This window comes from Phasianus colchicus, chromosome 5, assembly GCF_987193195.1.
Source record: "Phasianus colchicus chromosome 5, bPhaCol1.hap1.1, whole genome shotgun sequence".
Classification (NCBI taxonomy): domain Eukaryota; kingdom Metazoa; phylum Chordata; class Aves; order Galliformes; family Phasianidae; genus Phasianus; species Phasianus colchicus.
Genome location: NC_143440.1, coordinates 54,670,123 through 54,685,558, shown reverse-complemented (window position 1 = coordinate 54,685,558; position 15,436 = coordinate 54,670,123). Strand labels below are relative to the sequence as shown.

Here is a 15,436-nt window from a genome sequence, read left to right as displayed (position 1 = left end):
TGCTTCCTCCTCCCATGTAAGCAGCATTTAGAGAGGGTCTAAAACCAGCATCAACCTGCCCCATGTACCTCCATCCCAGTGCAACTTCATGGTTGTTTTCCTTACTCATGTGAGTTTGCAGGGAGCACTAAGAGATATCCTTCATACTGCCAGTCTGAGGCAACTGAAAAGGCTTCAGAAACTGAGCTTAGAGGTGTCTGAATTGATCCCTGCTTTACTTAACCTGGCAGCTTAACTCCTTGGTTGCTCTTTCTGAAAGAATTTCTGGGAATCCATCAGACTCTGACAGGACAGAAACTGGAAGAATAGGTTATCTGATGTTCTGACACCAAAAGGGCTGGGTTTGGGCATTATTGCCCTGGATAACAGCTCAGAAGATCAGAGAATCATAGAATATCCCAAGTTGGAAGGGATCCACAAGGATCATCGAGCCCAACTCGTGGCTCACCAGAGCACAGCCCAAAAGCAAAATCCTATGTCTGAGAGCAGTGCCCATCACCCCTTAATTCTGCAGACTGGGGCTGTGCCTGGGCAGCCTGTCCCAGTGCCCAACCACCCTCTGGGTGTATAACCTTTTCCTTATACCCAACCTGAAGCTGTGGGCTTTGCACCCATGACAGTCTCAGGCTGCCCGCTTGGCCCCGAGGAGCTGCATCACCTCTGGGCACCTCACTTCCCCTGCTGTGAAACAGGAAATTTTCCTTCTCCACCTTCATTGTTAGCATGTTTGCTCTGCAGAGCCAGGCTGGTCTCTGCCCCTGTGTTTGCACAGGCCTGATACAATGGAGTCATGATCCTAGGTGTTGCCGTCATAAAAATAGAAGCAGAGAACAATGTCTCCTTTAAAAACAAGGCTTTTCATGTCTCTGGCTGTGTAAAATATGCTGCTTAAAATCCATTCACTGTGCTAACCAGCACTCAAATCAAAGGCGCAATTCACATCATGCTTGGTAATAATTTGCAGAAAGTAGCTATAGATTTTCTACCTGGATTAATTTCCCTTTTATTTGCAACATTCTCTGATTTTTTCTTCAAAGTCCCTTTATTCTGAAGTCAGACCTGATCCCCATTAGTGTCGCTTTCATGTAAGCAAAGAATTGTGTCAACTTTTCTGATACAGATTAAAGCCTCAGAAAACAAGGCGGGGTGGGGGGGGCTGGGATTTTGGTTCTCAGGAGAGCAGTGTGAAATAGAAAAAAAATTACCAGGCATTGTGTGGAAAACTATCTTTCAGAATGCCTGCTTTAAGAACGCTCTATTTCAGTCAATTATTAAGCAAATACAGCTTTCAATAATGATAGATGAAAAATAAATAATGTTTCTGGCGGATGAAAGAACAATTTGTAGAGAAGCCAGATTTCCTACAGGCTAATATTATTTTTTCTACCTGAGGTATACGCTGCTATGCTGTATTTTGCTGATGAGGTTCTTTTTTGTTTAAGGGAACAGAGGAAATATGATAAAAATAATCATTTCACCATAAATTTCCTCTCTTCTGGAACTGAAGTGACCACCACTTTTTAAAATAAAGCCATTGAACGGCAATTTACATAAAAATACACAGCACTTGTTTCAAAATTCATTCACTTAACTCTTCCAACCAGAAGACATTATGATGGATGTTCCTCCCAACCAAAAGCCATTCCTCTGAGCTCAGCAGAGCTGCCTCTGATATTCACAAGGCAGAAGAAAAGGTGAATGAAGCCTAATAAATTTTTTCAAGAGTAAATACAGTCTGAGTGGGGTTACAGCCAACAGGGAGGGCAGGATATTCCTGGAAACTCAGCTCAGCTGAAGCATATGATTCAAAAGTAGTATTGAAGCTACTTCAATATGGAAGTATTGGATTGAATGGAATGATTAGTAGAATGGTTAGATGCATTAATTCTAACCAAAGAGCTAGAAGTTTAAAGAGCAGAAATTCCTGTCTCTTGAAAAAGCTGTGCATTTCAGAATTAATTTTTTAAAAGAGGCTAAAAAATATAAAACGTGCATAAGAGAAAACTTTCTGCAAATCATCATAGAATCATAGGTTGGCTTGGGTTGGAAGGGACCCCAAGAATCATCAAGCTCCAACCCCACTGCCACAGACAGGGCCAACAATCTCCATCTCTAATACTAGACCATCTGCCCAGGGCCCCATCCAGCCTGGTTTTGAACACCTCCAGGGATGAGGCATCCACAATAAAAGTAAAATGAATAAGTAAATAAATGAGACTGCTGGAAAAGCAGAGCTGCTTCACTTCAGGATTTATAAATCAAAGGGGTATGCACACCAATCCATGTCAGCCTTAGTTGTAATGCAACTACCTTCAAAATTTTGACCCAACATCTTTAGCTGAAAATTCTGGTCCAGCTCTATGTGGGATTTTGGATTATTTTTTCTGTTCAAAGGACAAAACGCTCCTGGCCCAGATCAACCAGCCCCTTCAGCCTCTTGCAAGATCAACAGCCTGAAAAGTCTCCAAATTATACCACAGATGTATGTGGGGTTGAAAGTACCCTTCACAGGTCATGGGGGCCTGCCCAGATAGCTGTGGGTGCCCCATCCCTGGATATGCCCAAGGCCAAACTGCACAGGGCCCTTTGTACCAGCCAGGTTCCTTCCAACCGAAGCTGTTTTATGGCTCTATGATCGTACCCTGTCCCACCTTCTGCTTCACAAAAATAAAGGTTAAGGATCTCATAGGCTCAGGTTGGCACTCACCTTCTCTCCCTCTCACAGAGGGTTAAGACCTGGCATCTCAGCCATCTGCATCGGTTGCTTTTCCTACATTACAGTCAGTTCATTGTCCCCAGTGGCTGCCACACTGAGAGGAAAGTGGTAGGCCTTTCAGCAGGGCATAGAGAAAGCATTAACAATGCTCAAAACCTCCATGATAGCTGAGAAAAAAATATATATATAATCTTCTAACTTCAGGGTGTTTTTTTTTTATCAGAAAGTTTGAATATTTCCAAGATTTCTGCTTATGGTTTTTAACATTTCTGCTTCCTCAGTCGTGTATATGTTTAGAGCTGCTGGACAAATATTGGGCTGATCTCAAACTGCAGGACAAATAGCAGCTGAAGTTGCTGAGCTGCTGGGCCTGAGCACAATTTTTATTTCCTGATGTTCTTTCTGGGAAATGCAAAGCAGCATTTTTTGCCATGGCCCTCTATGGGCCCAGGAGCAGGTACATGCTTTTCAAGTTGTTTCAAACAACTTGTATTTCCTCTAATATCAGGCTGCTATGGGAAATATGTTCCTGGCACCTCCTGTGTACAACTAGATTTTCCTTGCCTTCTAGCTTTGGCACCTGTAGATTTTGTTGAGGAAAAGATGGGAAGGGTATGGAGCGCAAGACAAATAAGGAGGCTGAGTGGAGGCCTCATGGTGGTCTACAGCTCCTCACTGGGAGCAGAGGGGCCCAAGGGAATGGCATGGAGTTGCGTCAGGGGAGGGCCAGGCGGGGGTTAGGGAAAGGCTGTGTCCCAGAGGGCGGTGGGCATGGGACAGACTGCCCAGGGCTGTGGGCTCAGGGAGCACTGAGACACCACTCTGAGATATAGGGTTCAGGTTGTGATGTGTGGAGCCAGAGCTTGGACTCTGTGATCTTTACGGGCTTCTTCCAACATGGGATATTCTATGATTCAAAACAGAGAAGCCATTTTTCCCTTGAAGCACATCCAGCAGCCGGAGCAGCACGTCTCCACCTCCTACACCCAGCTTCCAGGATACATCCATCTTAGCTCCATGCCCCTCATTCCTTGGCCATTCTACCACAATTACCACTACTGACTAATGTGGGATGACCAGCAGACTGTCTGACCAAGAGGCTCCTTGGCCACACGCTCAGCCAGGAATGCTTCAGGAATGCTAGAAGTAAAAGCTCCTCAGTCTGTCAGCCTCGAAAAATGCAATCCACTGAAGTTATAGCTGCTGAGGATTAAAACGCCTTTGCTGAAGTTTTTCTCAGCAAGTGCCAAGGACCTCTGTCAAGTTCAGGGCGTAGGGTCTTCTGCCAGTATAAGTCACAGTGAAATAGCTGCTCTGTCATCTAAGAGCCAGCTCACAGTGAGGACAACCTGGCCACTGCAGAGCAGAGATTTTGTCTCTTTCCACTCTCACTGCCATCCAATGAGACCATGACAGATCACCACTACTTTTAAGGAGACAATGTAGTGTTTGCTTCTCCAGACTGCTTCTCTCTCCTTTCTAGGAAAAAAAAAAAAAAAAAAGAATAGATAAATAAATAAATCTCCCTCTAATCCTCCAGCAGTCCAAGAAGAGAAGTAGTAGAGAACTGCCTGGATTCCACCAACCACACAAACAACTTCTGTAATTATTTTGAAAAATAACCTATGTAATGCCTGGGCACATTTCAGTGAGATTTGTCTCATTTTGCCACTAATCTTCCATTTATTCCAGTACTGCTTATGAAGTCTCATGTTCCTTTGATAACACTTGATAAAGACTCCCTTTGTTCCCACCTTTTCTCTCTGGAGAAAAAGTCACACTCCTTGCTGTACTCACCATGCTCATAACATCTCTGTTAAATGACTCCAAAGACATTCTTTGCTGAATTGGGTTTCAATAAAGGGCTGCTTTAAGGAGTCTTGACTGACTTCATCTGTGTTAAAATAAATGAAAATGCCATAGCATCTGTTCAGGTCAGGTCAGCACAGCTAGTTTATATATAATAATAAGATTATTCCAATTATCAGTAGCTCTTTATCTCAGCACTACAATAGCCTTTGCTATTGACTTGAGCCATAATCCCAGCTCAGCAAAACCTATTTCTAGACATTGTGATCTAGACGTGGTGACGGAAGCTTAAAAATATTTAGTAGAGCTAAAAAATATAGAAATATAGATAATAATCTGCATTCTGCCTTTCAGTTTTTGGATAGGTTCATGCTACAATCACAGCCAAAATTTTCTTCTCTCCCTCATCCCAATGCCAGAAACAATCACATGATATCACAAAGGGCATTTCCCTTCCATCAGGGTTAGGATGATATCCTATGTTCTTCATTATTTAGAAATGATCATAATATTTTTAATAATATGTTCAGGGTCTATCTATTTAACTACTTAATGCTACACTGTACCTCTAAGGTTTGCTTGGATTTAGAGCTATTACTTTCAGGAAAGAGTAAAAAGACCCTTAACTACAGTATAATTGAAATGCGCACAACAGAGTCTATTTGTCTGCAAATTTAGTGCATTTACTTAGGCAGTTATTATTAATTTCTAACCTGGGAGCAGAACTGCCTTCCATGGGGACAGATGATGGTGCACAGTGAGCTGAATTACTCAGGAAGCACCTCCCAGCCTGCTGCTGTGCACAGCCCTGTATTTAAGACTGAATTAAACCTAACAAAATACTTGTAGATACAATGTCAGTGTTCCTCAATTCCCCAAGCACTGTAATCAGGGTAGTCTTTTTCATCTAAAAGAGCTTTGCACAACACTGAGGTTCCAAGAGCTCCCTCAGTACCATAATATTGGAGGAAAACTGGGCACAGCTTTCCTTCAGAGACCCCAAGGCCCCTTGGTCTCTGCTATCAACAAAGCTGAATTTGTTCAAGGATTGATCAGCAGAGCAGTAACTCACTGAAATGCATGACAAATCCTCCAGTGCTGATTTTACAGACAGTGAGGTCAATGATTCCAATAAATCAACTTCATTCATGCTGTCTATAAATAAGTAACATCCCGAAGTGGGAAGAAGCTGGCTCATGTTTTAGTGTTGTGCTTGTTCTGAAAGCTTTGGGAATTGCCATTTTCATTCAGTCATTTCTGGACCAGATGCACTCTGCTTGATCTTCTTAATCCACTTCCACTGCTTTTGTGTTCTCTGTCATGTAGGCTGGCCAACACTAAAGTCTATCTTCTCAATGTACTTTGAAAGATTTGCAGCACTTCATATCAGCTGTTTGAATAAAAATGATTAGTGGACAGATACCTCTCTTCTGCTAGCTTTCTCTGCACAGCAAATGCCCAGCTGTGGAGAGCTGCAGGCAAGATATAAATCTATGGTCTCTATCTGCTCAAGATGCTAAAAAACACAAAGTAAATCATAAATCGTTTTGTGAGATGACACTGTCTGGATGCATCTATTCCTGTTGCAGAATGGGACAACAGAGCTGTCACTTGGTACTGGACTGCTTTTCCAATGCAGCTGCAATGCAGGTTAGGATTGGGAGTTTTCCCACTAATTCCACTGGAATTTCCCACTGATTCCAATATTTCACAGTGTTCAAGGGGCAGGCAGGAGTGCCCATTGTTACACATATCCTGCTGCTTGTCTCTGCTCATCCCTAATCATGAGAGAGCTGAGAGAAATTAGAGCCTAAGGAGAAGTGCAATGCCTAGAGACAGGAGAGTGATGCCTGGAAAGGAAACTTCGAAAGCATTTCAGTATTGCATCTCAGGTGCTTCCAAAACATGGTGCTCCAAAAGCTTGTCCCTGCATAGTCAATCCCAGTCTCTCAGAAATCTTTAACGTTGTCTTCCATACCATGAGAACTCTGTGTGACCCCATGTGGCTATTTGCCTCCTGCCTTGAGAAGCTTCATTGGGCGTCTGAGTCAGTCTCCAGGCTTTCCATGCAAACGCAGAGTAAAAAAGAATATAATCAGAGCAATTACAACATCAAAAGGCAAGAATGAATTTGCTTTGGGCTAAAGAAAAGCAAAACCTTCTGCAAGGCTCATTAAGTAATGAGAATAATCAGCCAATGCAAGCTTTAGGTCAGCAACTGAGGAAAGACAGGTAGGAATAGCAAAGTCATGTTACCACTGGCTAAATCATTAAGGAAACCATTGCTAAGACCTCAGTGTCTCATCTCACTGACTACTTGAATAGGAATCTGGTGAAGAGCTACAGGAATGGTAAAAGAACAAGAAAAATACCCTGTAGGAAGACACCAGATATGCTATTCAGAGCAGAATGAACGATGCTGCGAATCCTATCCAACTTTAAAATCACTGAACATCTGTGGGCTACAGACAAAGCAGTGAATTCCTCACCACCTCATTAGCCCAAGAGCTCCACTGAGTGCAATCAGCTGAATCCCAGCCTCAGAGGCCTCCCTGTGCTCCCACCTTGGAAGTGTATTTTAGATACTGTAAATATCAGATGGGCAATTGTATTTGCTCAGCAGAAGAGAGATCTCACCCAGGGTTGAGATGACAGCAAATCATGAGACTTACAGGCTTTCTTTTGAAAAATATTGGCTAGCAGAGTCCTGTACGAGCTGCTAGCAGATGATTACAGCAGCAATTAAAGAAAGGCATTGAGTACAATTCTACATTTAAAGTATGGTATTTAGGCCAATTACAGGGCAAAACAGAATAGTTCTGATTTTCATTTCACAAAGGATATGTGTAACCAGCAGGATAAACCTGAGGTAGAAAATCACTTTCTTTGTAATCAGATCTTGTTTTTCAAAGAGGAGGAAGCTGGGGGACATGCCAGAAGCGATGTGTCACTTGATTTCCTGGAGATGACTCTCACACACATGGAAGTGGAAAATGATCCAGTTTTGAGTCATGGGGTTGCTTGCAGACCTGGGGGAGCCAGGGGTCCCATCACACCACTCCTCATCTACCATGATGTCCACCCCAGAATTCAGTCATAGCATTTCCAAGAGAAAAAAGCTGCAGGGGGACAAAACTGAAATGAATGGATTGTCATTCCTATCAGAATGGCAGGGACATGTCATTAAGGTCTTACACTTCTTTTGACTGGCTGACTTCGGTGGGTGCCAGATGTCATCAGTGTCCTTATGGCTTCCATTTGAGATTCCCTTAGCATTCCTAGCTTTTGGTGGAGCTGTAACATCTCCTGAAGCTAGGTCCATGGCAGCTTAAATGAAGTTTGCTGGACACTGAGCAGCATGTGTGAGGTTAACCCCTGGCATCTCTATTCCTATTTCCCTCATATGGATCAGCTAAAAATATATGCTTTTGGGAAAAAAAAATCATGACCAGAATCAAGATTCATGAATGCACTTGAAGTACACAGAAGGAGCTACAAAAACGTACTGCTGTAATGACTTTGTATTCTTGTTGAATATTCAAACTGCTATTTTTTTCAAGCCTGGGACATGTAGTCTCAGCAGTATTTAGATGCTGTGTTATGGGAAACAAAGGGAATTAGAGACTGACATGAGGCATGTCTGGGTTTCAATCTCTATCTGGAGCATAACAGGGATTCTCACATTTCAGTCATAGAAATCCCACATTTGAAATTATGCTTTAGGACACGAAGATTTACAAATACTATATTTTTAAAATCATTATTTCCAAACAAGATCCTACAAAACACATTCCTGTCCTGCCTGGGCTAAGCCTCAGAGAACAACAGACATTGGGAATGGGAAAGGGCATTCCCAATTCCTTACAAAAACTTCTACTGAACTGTATTCAGGAGGGAAGGAAATGTTTCCCAGCAAGCATTGACAGTATCCCCATGAGTATCTGCTGCTGGAGAAAACATGGTATTCAGTACATCGATAACTTCACTTCTCAGAAACCATTCTGAAAGGCATCGAAGGAAGGAGCTGGTGGTCCCTGCTACACCCAGGCATTTGCTGCAGTTCATATACAATGCATTTGCTCTTGACTATAAGATATGGACTTAAGACATGCATTGCAAAGACAATTACTCTACCAGAGAGTAAACTCCCATTTACCAGGGGAAATCATTTACCAGTGTCTCCTTCTGAAAAGTTCAACTCTTGGTATCCCTTTCCTAGGCTTTCCCACCCACAGACCTCAAGCATTTACTACCTAACAGCTAGCCCCATTTCAAGTCCCTGTGAGAACTGCACTATATGCATGCTACCTGCCTAAGTGAGGAGATGAAGGAGGGCTCCTGAACCCTTCTCCATCTCTTCTTTCCCTTCCACATCACAAGACGGCCTCAGCAGTGTTCCGTTCTGCTCTCATCAGCAAGTCTGCTCCTTGCTGAGCCTTCCTGCTTTCAGGATGTCAGTTCTGTTCTGTTCATCTGCTAGCAAAATTACCGCATTGCTTTGCAAGCAAGTAAAGCTGCTGAATAATCAGTCTGTCCAGCCACAGTGACAGAGATTTTAAGTCTAAAAGATTTCCAGCAGGACATTGTTCCCCAGTCTAGAGGCTATTATCTTCTACAAACTGGAAGGTGCTTTTCCATTACAAAGCCTATGGTAAGACACAACCAATATCTAGCACAGGGGTGTATTGGCATTTCAGGATTAAAAGTTACTAAAATGATTCCACTGGCTTGTGCATAAGCAACATCCCTCTGCTTCTCTTTTTCAGTAACCGTGACTGTGGGAGGACAACAGCACCTGCTGGGACTTTATGACACAGCAGGGCAGGTAAATGACTGCAAAACATCAATAAGTTTCCTTTCTCTTGATTTTTTTTTTTTTTTTTTACTATCACATATAGGTTTTGTTGATTGTGCTGTTGTTTTATCATGTTGTTTTGATGCTTTTGTTGTTGTTTTTTTGTGTTGTTTTTTTTTTTTTTTAAATAAACAAATTTTAATAACTGACAATGAGCTGTAATGGCTGAACTGCAGACCTCCTTTTAGTTTTTTACATGCAGATTTCATTCTGGTTCAGCAACAAAACACACACACATACATACATCCCTACAATGGGATTTTGTCTAAGCAAAAAGCAAAGCCTGATGGTGAAGTTTCAGCCTCCCATACTCCATCCCCACACAGACGAGGTATAGCCTTTTATAAAAGTCACTGTTTTCTTACAATTACCACATGGTGGCATTGGAGATACAGAGAATTCCAGTTTCTAAGACCAGAAAACCAGTATAATACAACAGCAGGCTATCAGTCACCAGCTATTGACTGCAGACACGTTAACTCAGGCAGATGGGGACTCATCCCTGGATGGGATCACATTCCAAGCAGAAGAAGGTACCAGGCTCATGATGAACTCTCTCTTCTACCTCCAAAATGCCAGTGACTTACAGAACAAAGAAAAAACCATCAGTGGCACAGAAACCTTGCAGGAAATCAGCTGCAAGAGGAGAGGGAACAGATCGCAGCTCCTTCCCAGCCAGGGAGGGCTCACGTCCACATCTACCAGCTACTCATAGAATCATAGAATCATTAAAGTTATAGAAGACTTCCAAGATCCCTAAGCCCAATTACAGCTCATCCCCACCATGCCCACTGGTCCCTCAGTGCCACACCTCCATGGTTCTGGAACACTTCTAGGGATGGTGACTACACCACCTCCCTGGGCAGCCTGTGCCAATGCCTCACCACTCTTCTGGAGAATAATTTTTTTCCTAATATCCAAACCCCCTAATATCCACCTCCTGTCAGAGCTGGCTCTGGAGGCAGAAGAGAGGAGCAGATATGAAAGCCTGCTTCTCTCCTTGGGACAGAGCAGCTCTCGGTGCTGGGTTTTGCATTCAGGATCTCTCCTTGTCTGCACTTTGCTGTCCATGGCTGCTATAAAATACATAAATAACGCAGAATGAGACTCTCCTGTCTGCAAGAGGCCACTTATTGCAGACTGTACTTCACAGCAGTTTGCAGAGAGGTCAAAATCTGCAACACAACAGACTGTCACTTCCAGAAAAAGCTACACTCAGCAGGACCTGTGCATTTATACTCTTGGTTTTGCTTTTTGTTGTTGTTGTTGTTTTGCTGTCACATGCCTGTAGGCCACATCATAGCTATCTCAGTGTCAGTTACAGTCCACTCATCCTTCCTATTTACAAAGTGTAAACAGATGATCTAAAATCTGGTCCTAAAGAATGATCCAAGTCTTCATTTCGCTTGAGATATTCAAGAAGGTGCGTGTGTAATTTTCTTTTCTGCACTCACAAAGGCAGAGCTCAGTGTGTCTGTCACGATCTGGCAACTCTGTGAACCTCTGCAAACGAGACTGGAGTTATATTCAGTTCTCAATCAGATTTCGCTCAGTGCCTTAATATTTCTGCTTGTTTTCAAGGGCTGACAGTACCACCTGCCACCCATTTCCTCAGCAACACATCCTCTTATTTGTTCTCCTGAGCCAAAAGAACCATAAATCTGTTCCTCTGTCAGACCTCACCCTCCCTCCATTCCTCCACAGTCATATTGCCATCTCTTGTTTCCAACCAGTCAGACCACCACCTGCCTCCCAGTAACATTTCCAGCTCCTCGGGACCATTTCCATCTCAGACTTTGGTTCAGAGGACGTGGCCATATAGGCAAAACCTGGAGCATGAATCACTGTTTGATGACCAGATTGTATCTGCGTGGAGGCAGCAGGGATGATGCTTCCCACATGCTCAAGCTGTAACGACAGATCATCTGGGTTGTTTCCTCACTCCTCCTTGTGTTGTGTGGCTTTCCAAAGGCACTGGTGTGAAGTCATAGCCAAAAATAGCACTTGACATTACGATGCTATAAAACACATGCTAATGAAATAACAATTGGAGAATGTACTTCTGCAGCAGGACCCTCTGTCAGCCTGCAGGGAGAGCTGGCAGGGACCCCAGAGCTCAGGGATCTGGTTTTCTGTGTCTCTGGGCACAAAAAGTCCTAGGAGGGAAAAGAAAACATTGCTTTGTTGTTTTTTTTTTCCCCACAAGCTGGAATCAGGTGTGGAGTGCTTTAATGCCAGGGAGTGTACACAGGGAGATCGTGACAGCAGCAACATTACAAAATAAAAAGTGTTGTACTTTTCTCGGGCACAGTACATCACAGGCTCAGCCAGTGGCCAGGCAGTGTGGCTGGGAAGCCCTGCATAATCCAAATGACAGCCAACAGGATGCAAGCATGGGCCAAGGAAATGAATTAATGATCAGCTACAGCCCACGTGCACAAAGACTCGTGTCCCTTCTCAAACATCACTGTCACTACAGATACGCCCCAAAGCAGGGCAAGCATCCAGCACCTTTTTTACCCTCTTTATTTGCTTTACTTCAACAGTGAACCGCCTCTGAACAAGAAACAATGTGATGTGGACCATTTCACAATGGTCCATTGCAAGGTTTTGCAGCTTTCTCCTGGAGCATGAACCTGGGGTGCTCTGGAGGCTCCAGCCAGCCCACCAATGGGGATGCATGGGATCAACTCATACCTATAATATCTTGTATCAGTGTGTGCATTAACACACCCATGTGAGCTCCTGTGTGCCCTGACCTCTGCACTGTGACATGTGGTTGTCCCTCCTTACAGCATAAACAATGCTCAGTGCCACCAACACCAATCAGGAATGCTCCTTAAGAAAAGATTTTCTGGGGGCTTCAGAGGAATGAGGAAAATCCAATTAAATGTGCACTTCTGTAGCTGCCACCACCCGCTGGAAGTGCTCGAGGCTTCTAGTTTGGATTTTAATGGCACAATAAGTCACAGTTTTTCTAAAACAGGCACATCTGGAATACGCTAACTCGTTACATTTAGCCAATTTCGTTCCAGAATTCCTAAATCAAGATTCCTAGAGGGCTTGCTGCCACCACGTGGCTGTTTTAAGAGGCTGATTTGCAGCAATTACACTGAGAACACACAGAGGAAAGGCCTCTGCCAGGCACCTAACTACAACCATGTCGGCTGTGGAGTAAACATTCTTTATGTTGGAGAAGCCAACATATCATGTCCAGAGCCTGACACAAACCTCCTCCCACCAACTGTACTTCTTTGTGGCCTCTGTCAGGATGTTTTCCATATTGCCTCTGAATTTCCTTTACAAAACTCCCTCTATGTGAATGGGCTTTCCTTCTTGGCTGCTATGTCCAAACAGCTCCTGTTCCCATGTAAATCTTCAAATCAACACTTTTAGTGACATCTGTGACATCTACCTCAGTCAACACTGTGGCTTTGCAAAATGCAGCAGGTTATTTTTGCTACTAAATTTCCCCAGTGCACCAAGGGAGTGTTCTTGCTGAAGTTTTCCAACATTAAACAACCTCAGATAGATAAAAGAACAACTTCTTCCCCCTTGTTCGAGTCAAAAGGTGGATGTCTTATCACTAAATGCAGTTAGAAACGTGTCTCTTGAGCTGTGCAGAGCACAGCAGGGAGTCTGCGACTGGGGCTGGAAACCAGTGTGGTACTGGAGGTGGTGACTGGGAATACATCCTTCCTCTTCAAGTGAGTTTGGGACAATGAACTTGCAGCTAGACAAAACAAAACATTTTGTTTGTATTTTAGGATGTTTCTTTAATTATTTTTAATGTTACAGAGCTATATTTGGCCTCATACTTCCTGTCAGAATAAATAAGTTTTCTTGTTTAGAAAAGATTGGTGCAGAATATTTTTACACGATTAGTATTTAGGAAACAAGTGTCTATTCAGAAGTAGTTTGAATCACCTTACCAAGATGAAAGAAAAAGATAAGATCCCCTCTCAGCCTCCTTTCTCCAGGCTGAGCAGCCCCAGGGCTCTCAGCCTTTCCCCAGAAGGGAGATGTTCCCTTCACCCATCATTTTCCACCACCTCATAACACCCTGCCATTCTCTTCCTGCAGGAGGACTACAACCAGCTGAGACCCCTGTCCTACCCCAACACGGATGTGTTCTTGATCTGCTTCTCAGTGGTAAACCCTGCCTCATACCACAATGTCCAGGAGGAGTGGGTACCTGAGCTGAAGGTCTGCATGCCCAATGTGCCTTATGTCCTCATAGGAACACAGGTAACGCTCCTTTGGGGCACAGCTCACCTCTGCAGGGGTTCTCAGTTCTCACTGCCTCAGGGCTAAGGGCTGGAGACTGAGGCTTCCTATTGGACTTCATATATGAAAACCAGAATTCAGCATTAGAGGGAAAATCATAGATTGCAAATAGAAGCCAACGTGCAGTTGACCCATTGAGTTAGTCACAACTGGGAAAGCTCCTTATTCATATGTATATTAATATGGTGTGGAGGTGTAAAATCCTATAGGGATAAAAGATTTCTGATAGGTCTTTAGTGGGGGGAAAAGCAAACATCAAGGGCTGTGGCTGGAAGCAGAAGCTAAATTCAGGCTCAATTTTAATACCGAGAATAATTAGCCAAACAACTTAGAGACATAGGAAGGAAATGGCCTCCCTCATGCTGTACATCAACATTACAATTACTGACTCACCATCCCACCTGTGCTTTAGGGGATGTTAGACTGAACGATCGAAGCACTTTGTTTCAGCCTTAAAACCTATGGATCTATGGGTTTCCAAGATACAGACTGGACAGAGATCATGAAAAGCAGGGATGCTAAAGTCAGGAAAATGTCCAAATACTGGGTGGTAATCTAAACCAAATTAGAGAAAGAGATCAAATTCTGAGCAAAAATGAAATCCTCATGCCATAGGAAAGTCTGGTTATTCAAGCACTGGCTTAGTTTCCCACACTGGAATACTCTAAAACAGCAGTTATCCTTTGGAACGCATACTCTGAAAATGGGTGGTTTTGAAATGCCAGAATGTTTCACTTTGATCTTTTCCATGGAAATAAAGGATTTTGCTTCAAGTCAGCCATCCAGAGCTGTGTCTGTTTGGTCTGTCACTGTGCTGTACAGGTGATGCAGTGCAGGATCATAGCAGACTCCTTTCCAAAGTGACTTAGACTTCTACCAACACTTTCCATAATGTACTGTGAAAGCCACTGAGAAATGCATCTGTACTATGCTGCAGCCATCTGAGCTGTGGCCTGATAACTGTTCCAGTAAGAACTAAACCATGTTAAACAGAAAATTTAAAGAAAGGAAAGAAAGGAAAATACATATGTAATTCATTTCTGAATTCTCACCTGAGGCTGTGAGGACAGACATCCTTGTGCAAAGATATAACGATAGGTTTGTAAACTTATAAATATATCTTTCAAGAATTACACTAAGGCAGTACTGAACATGGGTTTCGTGTGTTTTCTACTAGATTGATCTGCGAGATGATCCCAAAACTTTGGCTCGTCTGCTTTACATGAAGGAGAAACCACTCACCTATGAGCACGGTGTGAAGCTGGCAAAGGAGGTAACAACTTTTTGGAGTCCCATGAAATCAGTCGAACTCTCAGCAGGGCTCATTGGTTATTCCCAGTCAGATATCAAACACCCTGAAAGTAGAAACAGATTTTGGCTCCTGAGCCCACTGCTTTGGTGCAACCAGGCAAAGCAATAGTGGGGAAAGGGACAACAAAACAGATTTTACTGACTACTTCAGCTAGTGGAAATTAAGAGCTGCCTCTCTGGCACCTTCATACCAAGTCCATCCCTTTCACCACTTCTCTTCCCCTAGCAGACAGAAGCAGGCCAGTTCTGGTTATTCATCCTGGGGTGCTTATACTGCTAAGAAATCCTGAGCCACATCTCAATCCCTCTAGCCAGTGATAGATAATAAGAACACTGCAGCCAATTTCCTAAATAAATGGGAAATGTGCTTCAAGAGCATCTAATATCCCTACTTTTCATTTCATTGCATCTCACTCCATTTACTCACGCTTGTAGACAAAACATAGGGAGAGAATACA

The 15,436-nt window shown here is 43.3% G+C and overlaps 1 protein-coding gene across 2 annotated transcripts in view; it reads left to right on the top strand.

The window, feature by feature from the left end:
- The window catches only part of RHOJ (ras homolog family member J), a 51,846-nt gene that overhangs the window by 28,755 nt on the left and 7,655 nt on the right, over positions 1–15,436 (top strand). For both annotated transcript variants that reach the window (XM_090141795.1, XM_031605593.2), the window contains 3 exons: positions 9,292–9,350; positions 13,464–13,628; positions 14,845–14,940. In XM_090141795.1, coding sequence (XP_089997921.1) covers positions 9,292–9,350; positions 13,464–13,628; positions 14,845–14,940 — 320 coding nt within the window. The remainder of the gene's footprint in view (positions 1–9,291; positions 9,351–13,463; positions 13,629–14,844; positions 14,941–15,436) is intronic.